General features: G+C 34.7%; 2 protein-coding genes and 2 long non-coding RNA genes across 4 annotated transcripts; all 4 read right to left on the bottom strand.

Annotated features, from left to right (window-relative positions):
- Positions 1 to 1,346, bottom strand: LOC110882176. The gene is made up of 4 exons (XM_022130259.2): positions 1,290 to 1,346; positions 1,014 to 1,194; positions 586 to 852; positions 1 to 498 (listed from the first exon to the last, which is right to left on the bottom strand). The coding sequence occupies exons 1-4, from the start codon at positions 1,340 to 1,342 to the stop codon at positions 187 to 189; spliced, it is 813 nt and encodes a 270-aa protein (XP_021985951.1). The 5' UTR covers positions 1,343 to 1,346; the 3' UTR covers positions 1 to 186.
- Positions 1,347 to 1,797: 451 nt separating this feature from the next.
- On the bottom strand, positions 1,798 to 2,228 carry LOC118482851. Its single transcript, XR_004869028.1, has 3 exons — positions 2,122 to 2,228; positions 1,923 to 2,003; positions 1,798 to 1,834 (listed from the first exon to the last, which is right to left on the bottom strand). It is a non-coding gene; the product is annotated as an uncharacterized LOC118482851 (long non-coding RNA).
- Positions 2,229 to 2,738: 510 nt separating this feature from the next.
- LOC118482852 lies at positions 2,739 to 3,067 on the bottom strand. Its single transcript, XR_004869029.1, has 3 exons — positions 3,003 to 3,067; positions 2,849 to 2,911; positions 2,739 to 2,757 (listed from the first exon to the last, which is right to left on the bottom strand). It is a non-coding gene; the product is annotated as an uncharacterized LOC118482852 (long non-coding RNA).
- An 812-nt stretch (positions 3,068 to 3,879) lies between these two features.
- LOC118482676 lies at positions 3,880 to 10,652 on the bottom strand. Its single transcript, XM_035978269.1, has 10 exons — positions 10,629 to 10,652; positions 6,115 to 6,172; positions 5,965 to 6,021; positions 5,719 to 5,744; positions 5,559 to 5,615; positions 5,419 to 5,470; positions 5,257 to 5,313; positions 4,421 to 5,181; positions 4,116 to 4,325; positions 3,880 to 4,029 (listed from the first exon to the last, which is right to left on the bottom strand). Exons 1-10 carry the CDS (start codon positions 10,650 to 10,652, stop codon positions 3,880 to 3,882), a joined length of 1,452 nt encoding a protein of 483 aa, XP_035834162.1.
- Positions 10,653 to 17,679: the final 7,027 nt, after the last annotated feature.

The raw sequence follows: 17,679 nt of genomic DNA on the forward strand, positions 1-17,679 counted from the left end.
TCGCTTGTCAAACTTTCCAGTAGTTTACTTATGCTTCACCAAAATGTTTAAGATGTCCGGATCAACGACAGACATTAATAGTTAGATACATATAGGCAACTGACAAAGTACGAGTTTAAATTGTTTAAGTTGTACACCATAGTCCCATCCACAAAAAAACATAACATTACCATACGGAGCAGCAACTTACACTGATAATGCAGCATCACGAACCTTTCCCTTCATCACATTCACATCACAGAGTAGTATGCGTGTAGCGAATTTTTTTCGGAGGGTAAGAATCTGTTTTTGCTTTTGCTTCCAGTTGCTACTAAAACCACATTCAAAGTGTTTACCAACGCCGTTAAAATTCTGCATGTGGTGCATAAGGAATACTGCACTATCCATTGGATGTGCACTTGTCGCCCAATGGATATCACACCTCTTAATCTTGGCTGGTGCAATTTTATCCTTTAACGGATGTTTGCAATGCTCCAAATAATTGTCCAGCATATGCTTCTGTAAAAAAAAAAGATAAACTAATCAGTTTTTGTATGAGTTCTTGTTTTTCATCCTAATGTTTTATGGGAAAAGAAAATGACTAACCACTTTGTATGGTGTATCTTTTTTGTAGTAGTCTTGATGATCCCTAATGCCAGCTAAGGGTGTGCGATCAGGCTTGTGGTCTATGACGGTTATTTCACCGTTTTCCAGATCGAAAACAAGCATGTAATATTCATCATTCTCGAGGATTGGAAAGAAACCCATTTTGATCCCAATGAAATCATATGCGCCGCCTACGACCATCCTTTCGCCGAACGTTTGCATACGTTCATCATCATCACAAGTAGAATCCGTCAAAAGCCAGCTGTCCTGTTTTTTTTTCCAAATAAGTTGTGTCAATAAGGTGGTGCAAGCCCCAAATTACCATAATTCAAAAGATGCATTTAGATAGACATACTTACAACGTTCCCAAAGACTTAATAAATCCAAAATCACAGTCAAAGATCAAGTAATATAGTATGAATACTTACTATCACAGTTGTGCTAAAATAAACCCGCGTCGGGCAGCCGTCGGTTCTGTCAAGTTCTTCAAAATTCATCACATCTACCCAAGCATCAACTACATCAGAGCAGACCTTCACTTCCTCCCTCAAAGTGCGCATCAGCGTTTTTGTGAGTTCTAAGCCGTATATACTCTCGAAGATAACATCTCTGCGCAAGACAATGTTAGATATGTAAATTAGATTCTGGATATCAAGAAACTAGGACTATTATGTTTTATGTATATCTTTTATAGCTGAACTTACCCAGCAGATTGACCAAATTTTTTTGTTACCCCGCTAGACAAGGAGATGACCATTCCCCGTGTCCTGTTTTGTGAAAAATCATATGCAGTTATACATTTAAAACATAATAGACTATTTAAAAAAAAAACATACTATTTGGAGCAAAAACATTCCATAATCTATCATAGGACCAAAGTTTTGCATAATGTAACAAGTAATATTTTTAATGTTTTTAAACTGAAGCTTACATTGAGTACTTCACATCGAATAGAAAATCCCAAATACGCAGTTCTTCCGTTGTAATGTCTATTCCCATTTCGTGTTCATGGTCATCACATGAGCGGTTGAACCTACCAACTGGTTTTCTTCGTCTTGATTCAAATTCCTTTATCCAAGCATTACGTGTGATATCATTTTCAGTCGTTCCCTTCCCTGCTCAATTTTAGTTTTTGTTTGTTAGTATTTAATAAAAAAATGCCAAGTTTATTATAATCTTCGAAAGAAGTAAAAAAACATGTAGAACTCACCTTCTTCATTTTTGTCATGCGTATCATCGACATCATCACCTGCAATTTTTTTTCGTTTTGATAAGTCGGATTATCCGTTGTGTACAGAAATAACACATGTTCATTTTTTTGGGGAATCATGAGTCACCTAATTCGGTGTCTTGTGTGAGCAGGTGAAAGGTAGGCGCATCAAACAATCCTTGCATGTTTTGTGTTTCGTTGTTCTTGTCTATTTATATTCATTCACATGTACACAGACACATACGTGTTAGTTTGTTTTGTGTATGATTTGGTTTTCTTGATTTTTCTACACTTGTGACGGGTTATATGTAAGATGTAAAACTTACTTGTTGTAGTTATCGTCTCTTGATCTTTTGCCTCATTTTCTTTGTTGCCTATGTCTCCACATGTAGCATTTTTTTTTTGTAGTGGCATCTCCGCACCTTTCTCCATCTATCATCTCTGGTGTTTTGTCAGCCTTACCCCGATCTATTTATTTTTATGTGGCCAGATACACACATGTTACGCTTAGTTTGCAATTTTAGGACATACATTTGGTGGTTTACTTTATTGTTAGTTAAACATTTTACATTTTTTCATCTGTAGAGAAATGTAACATTGATGTCATTATTTTTTTTTATTATTTTTCTATGTACAATTACTGCACGTGTATGTTGTCGTTAGGAAATTAAAGTGGAGTTTCTATTTCAAATAAAGAAATTAAAGTTAGCTTTTCCTCACATAACGTTTTTGTTAGGATTGTCATAACTAAAGTTACCTTTTGCCGACACATCATTCTTCATTTGCTTACCATCGCCATTCCCCCGATCATTGCCAGATGCTATATACGTTTAAAAAAAATAGTATCAGTTTATTATCACACAAGACGTTTTTGTTAGGATTGTCATCACTAAAGTTAACTTTTGCCGACACATCATTCTTCATTCGCTTACCATCGCCATTCCCCCGATCATTGCCAGATGCTATATACGTTTAAAAAAAATAGTATCAGTTTATTATTGTTAGCTTTTCCTCACATAACGTTTTTGTTAGGATTGTCATCACTAAAGTTACCTTTTGCCGACACATCATTCTTCATTCGCTTACCATCGCCATTCCCCCGATCATTGCCAGATGCTATATACGTTTAAAAAAAATAGTATCAGTTTATTATTGTTAGCTTTTCCTCACATAACGTTTTTGTTAGGATTGTCATCACTAAAGTTACCTTTTGCCGACACATCATTCTTCATTCGCTTACCATCGCCATTCCCCCGATCATTGCCAGATGCTATATACGTTTTAAAAAAATAGTATCAGTTTATTATCACTCGCGCGTGTATTATATTTTTTTTGCACCTTACCTTTTTTCAGTAAATTATCAGTCGCTGCACTGCGTTTTTTATTTCGCACATCCACATGATTCTGTTTATTCGAATATGTCCATTATCATTATTTTTGTGTTAGAAATGATTGGGTTTAAAGAGTCAGTACATGACCACGATACATTAAATGTACCCTAAGTTTTTGAACTACTATACATAGGCGTTTTTAATGGTACTGTTATTTTTTTCGGGAAAATGTAATCAAAATGGAGCTTGTTAATCCATCTTTTAAATAAATTTTTAACGTGTAGGAGTAAATTGATTGTACGAAGAACGTAAAAAGCAGTTTATGGCTCAACGAATCTGAACGAAGTATGATAAGTATATTCTTGTTCCAGTAAGTCTTACCAAAAAAGTTATCGCGCACTCTATTTTATTTGAGCTACAAATACATATGAATACTTTTTTCGTGTAAACGATTATTTGCAAATAAAAAAAGATAAATATGTTTTGTAAAAAAGGTCATACCATTGATCTTTGCCACTGCAGCCGCGTTTAGCACATCATCTTCAGGGTCTGCATTTAAAAAAAATATTCAAATTAGTAACAGCTTGTAGAAAAAACTGAGTACATATTCAATGAAGTGATATATATCCGTTTTCCCGTTGTACCTTCTGTGTAATCATTATCTGGGTTTTGGACTGTCTTGTTAAGAGACATGAGGACCCCAGCAATTTTTTTCCTTGGGGAATCAGGCCACAGCGATATCCTTGTTTTTTTTTAGTATACAATTTTCTCAAATCGTTGTATCAATTTTTTAACTTGCTCGTTGTCTGGATGAGCATTGAACACTACTTCCAATTTTTTTTCCACCGTAACTCTTTTCGCCTCCATCACGTCCAAATGTTTTTCTATCAATGCAATCTCATTCTACAAACAAAGTTATAAAATACATTTTTTACTAATTTTCGAAAGAACATAATTATTTTGTAATTGGTTATAATTATTAATCTTACACTCAGAACTTCATCATTAGCATGTAACTCTGTTTTTCTTGGATCCCGTCTAACCACACCAACTTCATGCAAATCCTCTCCACCAAAGCCACCTCTTTTTATCTCAAACCGTTCTCTTTTTTTCAGTTCATATTTGTTCCAGAATACGATTGGGTATATTGTCCGGTCAACTGGAAATCCTGTGCATTTAACTCTGTCGACATATAGCAACTGTGTAACGGCGAAAAAAAAAACAAGCGGTAAGATAACAAAACAAATGTTGTATGCCTATATTGTTAGTAAGTTTTGTTAAACAGGACACTTACAGCCAAAAGTGTGAGTGGTCCAGAAAATGGAGATTCAGGATCACAACTCTTCCAGCCATCTTTACATGATTTGATTTGTTGGATCAGATAGGCACACCAATTGATTTTACTGAAATCCGTGTCTCCAGTAAAAGTTTTCAAAATCCACTCTTTCATTCGCCCATTTTTGTTACACTCAACCATGACGGTTAAGAATAACATCAGGAAGTCCAGTCGGAAATGAAAACTGTTGGCTTCATCACTTGTGAGTATAGATCGTGCCAGGTTCGTTGGTGCCACAAATCGTTTACGATATCGTTTTCTCCATGCTTCAACAGCAACATCAAGCTTTGAATATGTTCGTACATTTTGCATGTCTATGCCCTTCTTAGGAATCCCTAGAAGGTCATGGACAGACTCAACATCAACATCTATTGACCCACATGGCATTTCAATAGCCATTTCTTCTGGGTTAAAGTGGTCCACAACATAGTGGGCAATTTTTAGAGGTATCCCACTGATGTTGAATGACAACATTTTTCCAAAACCCATCCTATTAACGTCTTCTTGTTGGTTCCTCGTTAGAGGCTTGATGCATTTGAACAACTGCATAGGTGACGAACGTGTTTTTAATTTAGGCCACTTATGCGTCGTTTTTGCGTGTTTGCCACTTCGGGTTTCCACCCGATCATGTTTTACTTTTTTTGTTTTTTTTACAGCAATTGCATCCTGTTTTGGTAGAGCTGTATCTGCAGTCATCTGTGAGTCACCATCTGCTGAAACTAAGATAACAACTTTTGGTTACGATTTTCATATTTCATAAAGAAGGAAAGTAGTAGTGGGGTGTGTTTACGTACTTATTAGTTTCCTTTTGACATTTTTCTTTGGTTTGCTATCCTCACGCCATCGCTGAGCTGTAAATATACATTTTTTTGTAAACAATTAGCATTAAAGTACCTAAGCCAAGTATTGAAACATATATTCATTTTATTTAGACTCTCAAAGATCATGTCTAGTACAGTTTTGTACCTCCTCTTGTACGTGTTGCCGGCTCGTCCTGATCGCCCTCGCCTTACAAATGTTTTACAAAGTCATGTACACATAAATATTAGATTCAAGAAGAATGTAACCAAAGCTTTCCATACATTAAAAAATGTACCTTTATTTCTTTTCTCAATGTTTTCCATCGGAGTGTCCAAGTCACTGTCTGGTAAAACTGTGGCACCATATTTGTTTTATTATTTATATAAAGCATTACTATTAGACAATCGAAAGAAAAAAATGCTTTTTTACGTACTTATTAGCTTTCTTCTGCGTACCTTCTCCTCACAATGTGCTTCCTTAACTGCATTTGTACAAGTTTTATATAGATCACGAACTACTAACAACCTTTACCAAAATATTTATTAAAAAAATAAAGACTAAATTTAAACCTTTTTTAGCCCCCCTTGTCCGCTTTGCTGGTCCGCATGTATTAGTATCCGGTGTCACTGTTTTTAGAAAGCTTATGGAAATTAGACATAACATGACAACAAACATGTAATGAATTAAAAGTAGTTACGTACATATTTGTTGCCTGTTTTTGCGCTTCTCAAGCACCGGGGTATCACGAACCTTTTTAGCTGCATTTTTTATTTGTAGTCAACATCAATAAAGACAAAATCGTTTTTAATCTGTAAGCATAATTGATCATAGTTTTTGTAATTTATAAGCACCTGTGGTCATTTTTTTGGTTGGATTTGTTTTGCTATTCTTAGCTGTTACAACGGATTCCTGCAAAAGTATGAGATAAAGAGGCAGTCAATATATGGACCACATGACTTTTTCTAACAGACACATATCACCAGTAGATAACAAATATAGGACTCCAATTAACAGTAGATCACTATGGCCCAGATCAGTTTATAGCAAGCAGAGTTTTGTTTCCTTAGAATGAACAAGTACACACTATCAGTGTATTTTTTTTTCTGAATCAAAATTAACCCACAAACCACACCCCCCACCCCCCCCCCCAAATTGATCATGTGTTCATCCCCAAAAACCCCTAAAGTTACCCCTGTCATTAACAGAAAACCAGATGTATGAAGAAACCGAGCACTTTGAAAACTGTTTAATAGTTTATATTCTTTATTTTCATAACTACCTAAATTTTTCAACTTTCTTTTTTAACAAGTGAGATTATTTAAAACCAACAAAAACCCCTAATGGTACCTGTAATTAAGAAAAACCCAAATGGGTATAAAGCAATCCAGCATTTTCAAAAGTCTTAAAAAACCCTATAATCTCTATTATAAAACACCCTAATTCTGAATAGCTAAAACAAAGTTGATGATTTCAGTCAACCAAGAGAGCGACGCACCTGAACCCCTCTCGTTTTTAGCCTGATTTTTTTCTTCCGGTGACCGTTGAAATTCTACGGTGATTTGTTGAATATCTTCGTCGATGAAGTTATACGCTTGATGAAGATGATGAGAGAGAGCGACTCTCCGGTGAAGATGATGAGAGAGGGTGACTCTCCGGTGATTTTGGGGTTAATTTGAGAGGGGTTGTTGAAGAGTATGAGAGAGTTATGTGAGTCTCTGGTAATATTTTGTGGTTTTTGAAATTGTAGACTGATGTAGGTTTTTTAGGATTAGGGGTGTAATGATGCAGCTGTTTGATGTTTGATGTAAAGCTTCTTACACTCATGCAGACTTTTGTCTGTTCTACGAGAGTATATTAAGCTTTTCCCATATTGCCCCTCAAGGTACATGATTTATATTAAAAAATAGTCACAAATGAATTCATATTTCACTGGTGCCCAAAATGAATCTCAACCATCCATCAAGCTTAATCAATGGTGGTTAATGGGTTTTCAGGGTTTAGTCAACTCAACCGGGTTTTCGATTTATCCTTGCCCTATATATATATATATATATATATATATATATATATATATATACATATATATATATATATATATATATATATATATATATATATATATATAGGCTAATGCTAGACAAAAACCCTAAAAATTTTAGCAAATTCTGGAAACTCAAAGCTCCCAACTTTTTTTTTCTTGAAAAAAATAACACATGTAATATACATGTTTTTAAGAGTTTGGGGCAAAAAAACAAAAAAGCGCCGAGTACTTTTTTTTTTAAATAAACAAGTTCCAGAAACTTCGGTGACTAACACGTGTTAGACAAAAAATGCTGAAAGTTGCTGAAAATTGTTTTTTTTTTAAAAGAGTAAACTGCCATTTTGGTCCCTGAGGTTTGGTTACTTTTGCCATTCTAGTCCAAAACTCAAACTTTTTAAATCTGGGTCCCTGTGGTTTTACTTTTATTGTCATTTTAGTCCAAAAATCAAATGACCTGTTATTTGGCTATTAAAATCTAGTTATTTTGTCTTTTTCTTTAGAGGCAAAATGGTCCATCTCTAATTATTACTGTATAACATATTAGTAATTAAATTAATTATATTAATCCCTACCCTCATAAATGAATGGTCAGCCATATCTTCCCCCCATAAGTTCTTCTTCCCCAAATTATCTTCCCAAAAAACAACTATGTTTTATTTCAGATTCCATAGCTTGTTGGAGTGTTTGTGGGTCTTCAAGAATATGGCAAATGATAGTAGCCGCAGCACTATCAAAACCAACAAACAGACTATTTGCAGGTGAAGATAGCAGCAAAGGCAAACCACCAGCATTTAAGAAGCTAACAGCAATAGAATGATCTCTTGTAAGTGTGGAACATAGTTGAAGAACATCATGAATTGTTTCAGCAGGAAGGTGATTTTTTAATTATTGACAAGATATTTCAACAAGTCTCTTTTGATCTTCTATATCAATAAGCCCTATATCGGGTTGTACCTTATTTTGTTTTTTCTTCATCAATCACAACAACAACTTTCTTTAATAGCTCTGAAATAATATCATTACCCCTGCGGAGCTAGCGAAATCGATGACGAAAATGGGTCAGCCGTTGTCGTACCAAGAGCTGTTTCAAATGGTTCGAGATGCGGATACGGATGGCAATGGTGTTATTAGTTGTAAAGAGTTTCAAGGGATAATGGCTAGATCGGTTGCCGATTCATTTGGGTTCTCATTCTAATAGTTTTGGTTAAAAATGGCATGTATCAAGAGTAAACTGCCATTTTGGTAGAGGCCATTGTCGTTCAAATGGTTGCAGGGGGAGAAGATGAATTAGGAATTAGGGTTTGGTGTGGAGATTTTGGGGAAGATGAACTTATGGGGGCATATATGTCTAACCATTCATTTATGAGGGTAGGGATTTAATATAATTAATTTAATTACTAATATGTTATAATAATTAGAGATGGACCATTTTGCCCCTAAAGAAAAAGACAAAATAACCAGAGTTTAATAGCCAAATAACAGGTCATTTGATTTTTGGACTAAAATGACAATAAAAGTAAAACCACAGGGACCCAGATTTAAAAAGTTTGAGTTTTAGACTAAAATGGCAAAAGTGACCAAACCTCAGGGACCAAAATTGCAGTTTACTCTTTTAAAAAAAACCCTTCGGCGCTTTTTTGATTTTTTTTGGCCCAAAACTCTTAAAAACATGTATATTACATGTGTTATTTTTTTCAAAAAAAAAAAAAAAAAGTCGGGAGCTTTGAGTTTACCGGGTTTCTTAAATTTTTAGGGTTTTCTATATAACCCAACCCTATATATATATATAACCATTACATTTCTCACAAACTCTATCTAATTATTACTAAACTCTAAACCCTAATCCCCTTAACCATAAAAAAACTATACAATAAAAGCAAAACCCAAAACCCGAAAAGCTAATCCCCACACTCTAAAAATTAAATCTTAAACCTTAAAAACTAAACCCTATTAAAAATTCAACACAAATATTAATCATTTGATAGAGTTTCCTTACAAAAAAAGAGTTTTCTTAAGATATACATATATGTAACATATATAGGAGAGATTTCATTAGGGAACACTAAAAAAAATGGGGAACGGTGGGGAACCGACTCAAACGAACTTCGGTTGGACTCATTCCAGCGGTGTTGGAACCGGATCATCGAACCCTAACTAGGTTCTCTTAACCCTAAATCCTAAACCATAAACCCTAAAGCGAAGATTTTTTTTTCTTGGAAAAATCACAGCTTTTGCTTTTAGGTTTTTTAAGGGATATATACACATGTGTATATTTTTAATCTTTTAACTATACATATATGTATATACGTGTTCAAAATTGAAAAATAAGTATTGTACATCTATGTTTGAGGGGAAGTATTTAGTTTTAGCTATACGGTTTAGGATTTAGCATTAGGGTTTAGTTTTAGTGTTTAGCATTAGTATTTAGGGTTTAACTTTAGGCTTTAGTTCTAGTGTATAATATTAGTATTTAGGGTTTAGCTTTATGGTTTACCTTTAGGGTTTAGGGTATAGTTTTTAGGTTTTAGCATATGGTTTAGCCTTAAGGTTTAGATTTAGGGTTCAACTTTAGGGTTTAGAGTTTTTGGTTAGTGTTCGACGAGCTGGTTCCAATGCCGCTGAAATGAACTCAATCGGAGTTTGTTTAACCTGGTTTCCTACACTTCTTAAGTGAAGGATATATATTTTTCATAATATACACATATATGTAGTTAAAAAATTGACCATATAGATAGTGTATAATTCAAAATTGACTATACATATATGTATATATGAAAAAAAAAACCCTCTTAAAAACATGCGATTAAAAGTAAAAAAAAAATGGTTTGGGGAAAATGTATGGTCTAGAATGTTTCTCTAGTTTCTCAAATATGATTCATTTCTCTTAGGATCACTACCCTATATACATACATACATACATATATATATATATATATATATATATATATATATATAGGGTCAGGATTTAGGGAAAACGGTGAATAGTGTGAGAACAGTGAGAACGCTTATGGATCGTCAGATCAAAACAATCTATGGACTAGATTGGCGCGGTCGCGTTTTCGTAAATACTATCAATTTTATTACTTCATTAAGGGTAAAAAGGTCTTTTTACTGCTCAAATTCAAAACACCAAACTAATGAGCAAGACACCATTCAAAACGACTAAATCACCAATATACAAAACACCAAAGCTTAATGATAAAACGTGTTTCAGACTTAGCAGGTAGATGGAACAAACAGTAACTGAAAGTCAATTATTAACATTTATTAAAAAATTCCCTCCTAAACTACGCGCCAAAAAGATCATTATATAAACGACGTTACCATCGCTTCCATCATCCCTTCCATTGATCATACTAAAAACGTCATCTTTAACCAAAACACCAGATTTAAACAAAACGCCAAAATGGCAACCATCGTTTCATGGAGATACACTCTCAGAATCAGAAGATTCGTTATACGTTTTGACAACAAAAGAAGAGTGTTTGTTAAAACAATCAAAGCCATTTTGAACATGGAAGAAGAGGTACAACGTGGGGTCCTATCACTTGGCATCCCTCTTGATTACGAATGTGATGAAACACATAAGGTTATAAGAATATTAACCAGAAAATTTGGACCAAGCAAAGCAAATGCAAAAATGGACCCAGTCTTTACATCATGGCGTTTTGATGAAGATACAGACATGGTCACCGTTATATGTAACACCGGAGCACAGGAGAACTATATGCTTGAAGACATCATGACCAAGCAGGGTCTTGGGTTCCTGGAGGTGTTACACAACGCCACATGTTTGGACACAGACATGAACATAAAATTGGCGTTGATGCAGGACATGTTCAAATGGAGGCTTCAATATCTTCAAGAACAAGAAGCCAATGAAAGTGAAAGTGATGATTTGGATGAGAGACTGGAAGAAGAATTCGAAGAATAAGACGAAGGGAGTGATGGATACTTCTCAGACAAAGTCCCTTCTGATGATGAGTTTTAATTTTTTTTCTTTTGTGTAATTTTTTTCAAATAATAAAATATTATATTTCTCTCATTAGTTACAAAACGCCAAAATGCCACAAAAGCCATTAAATACAAAATGCCAAATAATAAAAACTATTTTTTCTATGTAATTTTTTCTGTGTTTTAGTTAGTGTATTTATCATCTTGGTCTATAAAACGCCATTAAATATAAAACACCAAACTTGAAAGATGGGGCGTAATACAACCTTAACAGATAAAGCTGAACAAAACAGTAAATACAAACAGTAATTGAAACGACTGATACTTTATTACTAGCATTTATTATAATAAAATCTCGCCTAAACTACGCGCCAAAAACATCCTATAAAGATAAACGTCTCAGCACCTTCCATTGATCACACCCAAAAATAAACGCCATGTTTCCTAATACCAATCACTTTAAAACGCCAAAAAAGTTTAAAAAAAACCATAGATGGCAGACGTCGTTTCTTGGATATTCAGTATTGTTTTCCATGAAGTTTCACTAAATGAATTCTTAGGTGAGGTGGGTAACTCCATAAGATTTTGTAGAATGAGATGGACAAATCTTCAAGAAAGAGAGACTAATGATAGTGATACGTCATTTTGTGTGCTTTGTTCTTGAAGAAGGTTTGGATGAGAAGAAGAGATCGATTCTAGTATAAATGTTATTTTGGACTCCATGATGATAATCAGGATGACAGCTAAATAGCATCCACACATATGGGCATCGATCTATGTCTCTAAAAATCCACAAAACCACTACAACAACAAACAACAATAGATCACACCAAAAACCAGGATGCCACCTATTCAGCTTCTTCTAGAGACAGGCGTTACGTAGGAAAATCGGCATCTATCTAAGGTATTTAAAGTATCAAGGCACAAAAACTTCAAGAAGAAGAAACTTATGACAGTGAAGATTTGGATGAGAAATTAGATTAGCATTTTTAATTTTTTTTCATTTTCTATTTTTTATATTTTTTAATTTTTGGGGGGTCATTTTCTCCGGTTTGTTATTTAATTCTCCACCGATAAAATACATTATTTCTATAAAATGCTTATAAAACGCCAAGATGCTACAAACACCAAATGCCTAAAAGTGTGAAAACTGTGAGAACGAATCCTGGCCAAACACGTTGTTGATATATAAAACGCCAAAATGCTAAAACTTATAATAAAATTACTTTAACCAATTATTATTAAAAACTCCAAAAGTTAACTAAACGCCATTAAAACAATGTATAAAACAATGTGTCATCTTTATCTAAACACCATTAAATACAAAACGGCAAAACCCTAAAAAGATGGGACGTGTTACGGCCTTAACAGATGAAGCTGAACAAACAGTAACTACAAACAGTAACTGTTTTGGTAAAACATCACACAAGGATAATGCAACCAAATCTGATTTTGTGAGGTATGATGCTTGGTTAAATGATCAAATGTACGAACGAATAGCAAATGAAATCAACGACGAACACCGAGATTTATACGAGGAAAAAGCCCATGATCTTTAGAAGATCTCTGGCACAAAAACCTCGGGTGATGGAAACTACCGATCACCAACTATATTGCATAAAAAAGGTTACAACTTTGGAAGATATTGAGCTTGTTACAATGAATTCTAGTGTGTGTGTGTGTGTGTGTGAGAACGAATAGCAGAGGTGTTGTGTCAAAAAAGATGTGTTTTTTCAGCTCAATACCCCCTCAAATAAATAAGCTAACAAAAAGTCCTATTTTCTAGGAAGATCATGTCCACTCTCATTACCGTTAGTGGAAATAGCACATGCAGCATAAAGAATAAATATTCCCCGAAATTCCTGCTGAGAATTAGTCCACTACATCCATTATCTGCATATAAACATTAAAAATGTGACAATTGTTAAAAACATAAACAACAGTAAGGATCCTGGATCCTCAGACACCCTACATTATCCGTTAAGGATCCGTGATCCATGCCCAGTCTCAAGATAGATGATCCTTAGCATAAAATCCATGCCCTAACAATTGCCCCCAATATGGCAGTTGTGATAAGGATTCACAGCTGTCATATTTCCGTTAGAAGCGGACTAGCCGTTGCTGCTGGTAACGAGTCGTTACACTGCCTGTCGTCACTGATAAGACCTGCTATAATCATCATTGCAAAATATAGAGTTAGAGTAACTCCTCAAGTGCCTTTACAGATCAGAAGATCCTTCTGTTCATGGAGAATGAATCCTTCTACACCGTTCACTATTAACCTTCCTGCACTTTAATTTCTGCATAGACACTTTAACTATTAGACAGCCCTATCTGGCCTGGGTGGATGGTCCACGGTTTTACTGGTGAAATCCAGGCCAGATGATTTTGATACATAATGAATGGGTAATAACATTATACCTTTTTAGCTACATCTGTTGTTGTTTCTTCCCTCTTTATTTTTCATGTATGCTTTCTATTTTCAAAGATATCCTCACCAAAACAACTGGAAAGTTATTGGAAATCTGATGATAATGTTAAACTTTTTACAGAAAACTTGAAGTATTTAGACAAATATGGATCAGCGATCCTTAACCAAAAAGGATAAGAGACAACTTGCAGCTTAGAAAAAGTTAGAATATAACATACCAGAGAATCCAAGTTAGGATTCTATGTCCTTGTAAATTATTACTGAATAAACAAACTGTGAAAAGTAAAGTTTCAATGATCCAAGATCCTTATTGTCAGTACTTGTATAACTTTAAAGCTCCAAGATCCTATAAGAAAATAAACTTTGGACCTGGGACCAAGCCAAATAATTGGGAATGAACCCATAATAACTGGGGACAAGCCCAAATAAACTGGGGACAAGCCCAACAAACTGGGGACAAGCCCAAATAACTAGGGACAATGTAACACCTCGAAAATTCATGTCCAATAATGTATTGACACGTGTCGTAAGCTTTGAACGTGTGAAAGAATACTTTAGAGGGACTAAAGTTGACAAACAAGGAAATTATGTGAATATAAGGGTCCAAAGTGTCAACAATGGGTAAATATATTTTTAAATAGCCCTATAAGATGTTTATACCTTCAAACGAATAAATCATGGATCATACGAAGCTAAATATGAAAGAAAGTGAGAGATTACAAACTACAGGGGCTAAATGTGTCAACATGTTTAAAGTATACCTCTGAGTGACCTTTTGGCAAACCCGAAGCTTTGTAACAATAAATTATGCTCACTAGATGGTTTGATAAAAATTTCATAAAGTTTCGTTAACATATGAGAAAGTTATGATGAAATTCGTATATGAGGGTTAAAAGCGTCAACGTTGGAATTCATGGCCTTATGGGTGACCACAAAGTGAAACAAGGACTTAACCAAGTTTGTATAAGTCCTAAGACCCTTAAAAGTAAGGTTAGAGGGCCAAAAGTGCAAGAAAAACACTTAAAACCACATTACAAAGGACCATGGGCTGAAATGCAATTTTTAAAACTTGCTTGGCTGGTTCTGGCAGGTCACGCGGCCCGCGTAAGAAACCCTTAAGGGTTTACGCGGCCCGCGAGAGAGACACAGCGATAGAAAATCCTGGCAGCTGCCAGTTCAGGTCTGTAACCGACTTTAAATAGTTGTTTTCTTATACCAGAGGTCTCTCCAATGGTTTTTCATGCAATAGGGGCACTTGGACTGATCTTATAACATTTGTAGACTATGTTGGCACCATCTTATGCAATCAAAATGCATATATAAGGAACTTGAGGTTGTAACAACTTTTCTCATTCATTTGCAAAGATCACAAGACTCACCTCTGGGGCTCTCTGGTCAGCAACAAGGATTCCTTAGGCTCCCTAGTCGTGATTAGGACTCTTGTAAGCATCCTTAACCCTTCCTAATTCAGTTTAGCTTAGTTAATTAGCTATAAGTCAAACCGTCGTAATTAAGGTTTGACTTCGAGATTACTCATAATTTACTCGGTCAAATCTCGAATTAAAAATACCTATAAGTAGGTAATTATGTGGGTAATAAACCCTTAAAAGGGTATTCTCAAATGCCCACTCTAACTATGTTAATTGTCAAGTCAAAGCTTACTTTAAAAAGTCAACAGAATGCTTATTTTCAAATTAATGCATAATTAGCAATGTAGGATACATGCAACCTGTTTGATCATTAAAATAACTTGGTAATTAATCTAAGAACATGTCTAAACATGTTCAACTCGACAATTTTCAGTTTAGGCTCGGTTTGGAGCTGAAAGTCGCATAATTTGACTTATGCTTTGACTTTCAGTTCTGACCCATTTAAGCCAAGTTTAGGATTGCCTTAGAGCTTCTTTTGGACCTATTTTCATGTTAGTATACACCTCTGTGATTATACTACTTGGTTCACTAGACATCTAATTCTTATGCATGTTTCCGTTAATCGCTTATATGTTGACCATTATGCCCAAATGACCTTAACTTATGATTTTTGAAAATGTGAAAGGGTAGACACCTTAGTTACTAATTTATAAACTTGTACCTAAAATTTGACATCAGTTTGAGGTCTAGATTAAGAGTTATGCTCATTAGCGTAATTAGAAGCATTCTTAGTAATTAATTGACGTAATTAGCATATAGCCTATCTAAACCCAAATCTTTATACAAAACTTATTACCTACTGATATAAAATAATATTTTGGGAATTTTGGAGATTTTTATTTATTTTTAGGCTGAGCATAGCTTAGAGTTTTAGGCTTATTTCGGTTATTGCCGGTTTTGCCCTTTCGGGCTATAAAATGAGTTTTATAAATCCTTTTGACCCCAAACCTTTTTCTACTGATTTGTTATGATAAATAAATTATTTTGAGCCTTCTGTAATTTTAAAAATATCAGCTTTCTATACAAAACCCAGAAATGGCTCCAAATCGCCTTTTTAAGCATTTTTACAACATAGTATGTATCAAAACTAGTTTATATATATAAAGTTGGACACCTACTGATATATTCAGCAAATTTTTATATTATAACAGTAAGAAAAAGTTTTAAACTCAAATTTCCAGTTTTAACCTTTTAGGCTTATGAGAAATTACCAAAATGCCCCTTCGGTGCATAATAAGGTTATAATTGATAAATTTCACATATATATGATACCCTACTGTTATAACTTATTAAATTAAGAATATTTATTAAATAAATCAGACCTGTAACTCAGATTACAAATTTAACTCTTTTTACCCTTTAAAATGACCAAAATGCCATTTTGAGGCATAGTTTGTGTTTAAAATCATTTCGGGCATAATAGGAAATATCTTACTGATATCACAACATATTTAGTGCATATTAACTCAGGGTACTTGTATATGATTCATATGGTTACCCGTTACGCACTTTCGCGTTCGGATCGACTTATGTAACTAGTTTACACATTTTAGCCGAAACGGGTCAAACCATATCCCTTTTGTCTCAAAATCCAGAATGTGATTATGTTACCCATATTAAACAAGCATGCAAGCTTGTCGGGTCAAAACCACATTCAAAACCGGTCTTCGCCTTCCATGCGATTGAACCGTATTCTTTCTTTAAAACTAACCGGTCTAAGCTTAGGCTAAATTAAAGACCCGTTAGGATTCTAATGGGTTATTATAAACCTTCGTTCCAGAATAGGAGATCTAGTAAAAGATATTTGCACTTGCTTCTGTGATTTTACTTGCTCAGGTAAATACTTTTAACTTATTTTCCCTATACGGGCTTGGGGTACGGTATATAAAATACCGCTTGGTCGGGCATTGAATCTTTGATCCAATAGAGGTTAAATCATTGAAATGTCCTGTTTAAATTGTTTTGTTTGCTTAAAGCCTTTGGGGGGTTAATGACCATGTCCCGGATATCCTTGGCATCATTTCACGAAATGGCCACGACCTAAGCATGCGGGTGTGTCACACCCCAACCGATGGCGGAATCATCGGGGCATGGCACTGAGCGAAACAGATTGTCCAGAAGTTTCCATAACAACTATCATCACTATTTAGTTTAAATAACACGTCCCATACCGTGTCCCAAATAATAAAACAAATCTTTTTACAGATAACAACCAGTCAAATATTCTGTTCCGACAACTCAGATTTAAATGAATAATGTAAATATTGTTCAAATGCTCCTAAAGACCCGGTCGGACAAGATCTACAGACAACTATGCTCTAGATGCTTGTTCCTGACAGACAACTATTTGTTGGGGGGCTCTAGAGCTTTATTCTAGCTTCGCTTTCCTAGCAAGCAAACATCTTAAACACCTATCACATACGTTAAAATAAAGTCAATACATATAATGTAAAGGTGAGCATACACGTATTTGTTGGGGGCCTATTCGTCTAACACTTTGGCTGTCCTGATTATTTGACGTTATATTGAGGTAGTTTGACAACGAGCTGAACCATGGAGC

This window comes from Helianthus annuus, chromosome 10 (assembly GCF_002127325.2).
Source record: "Helianthus annuus cultivar XRQ/B chromosome 10, HanXRQr2.0-SUNRISE, whole genome shotgun sequence".
Lineage (NCBI taxonomy): Eukaryota > Viridiplantae > Streptophyta > Magnoliopsida > Asterales > Asteraceae > Helianthus > Helianthus annuus.

What these genes read in the sequence shown, in the direction of transcription:
- LOC110882176 (XM_022130259.2), bottom strand. Translation starts at nt 1,342, where the DNA reads ATGGTCATCTCCTTGTCTAGCGGGGTAACAAAAAAATTTGGTCAATCT. An exon ending in ATTTTAGCACAACTGTGATA is followed by an intron (nt 853 to 1,013) that starts GTAAGTATTCAT and finishes AAAAAAAAACAG; the next exon opens with GACAGCTGGCTTTTGACGGA. An exon ending in AAGATACACCATACAAAGTG is followed by an intron (nt 499 to 585) that starts GTTAGTCATTTT and finishes TTTTTTTTACAG; the next exon opens with AAGCATATGCTGGACAATTA.
- LOC118482676 (XM_035978269.1), bottom strand. Translation starts at nt 10,652, where the DNA reads ATGGAAGGGATGATGGAAGCGATG. An exon ending in AAGGGATGATGGAAGCGATG is followed by an intron (nt 6,173 to 10,628) that starts GTAACGTCGTTT and finishes ATACTTTTGCAG; the next exon opens with GAATCCGTTGTAACAGCTAA. An exon ending in CTAATGATGAAGTTCTGAGT is followed by an intron (nt 4,030 to 4,115) that starts GTAAGATTAATA and finishes CTTTGTTTGTAG; the next exon opens with AATGAGATTGCATTGATAGA.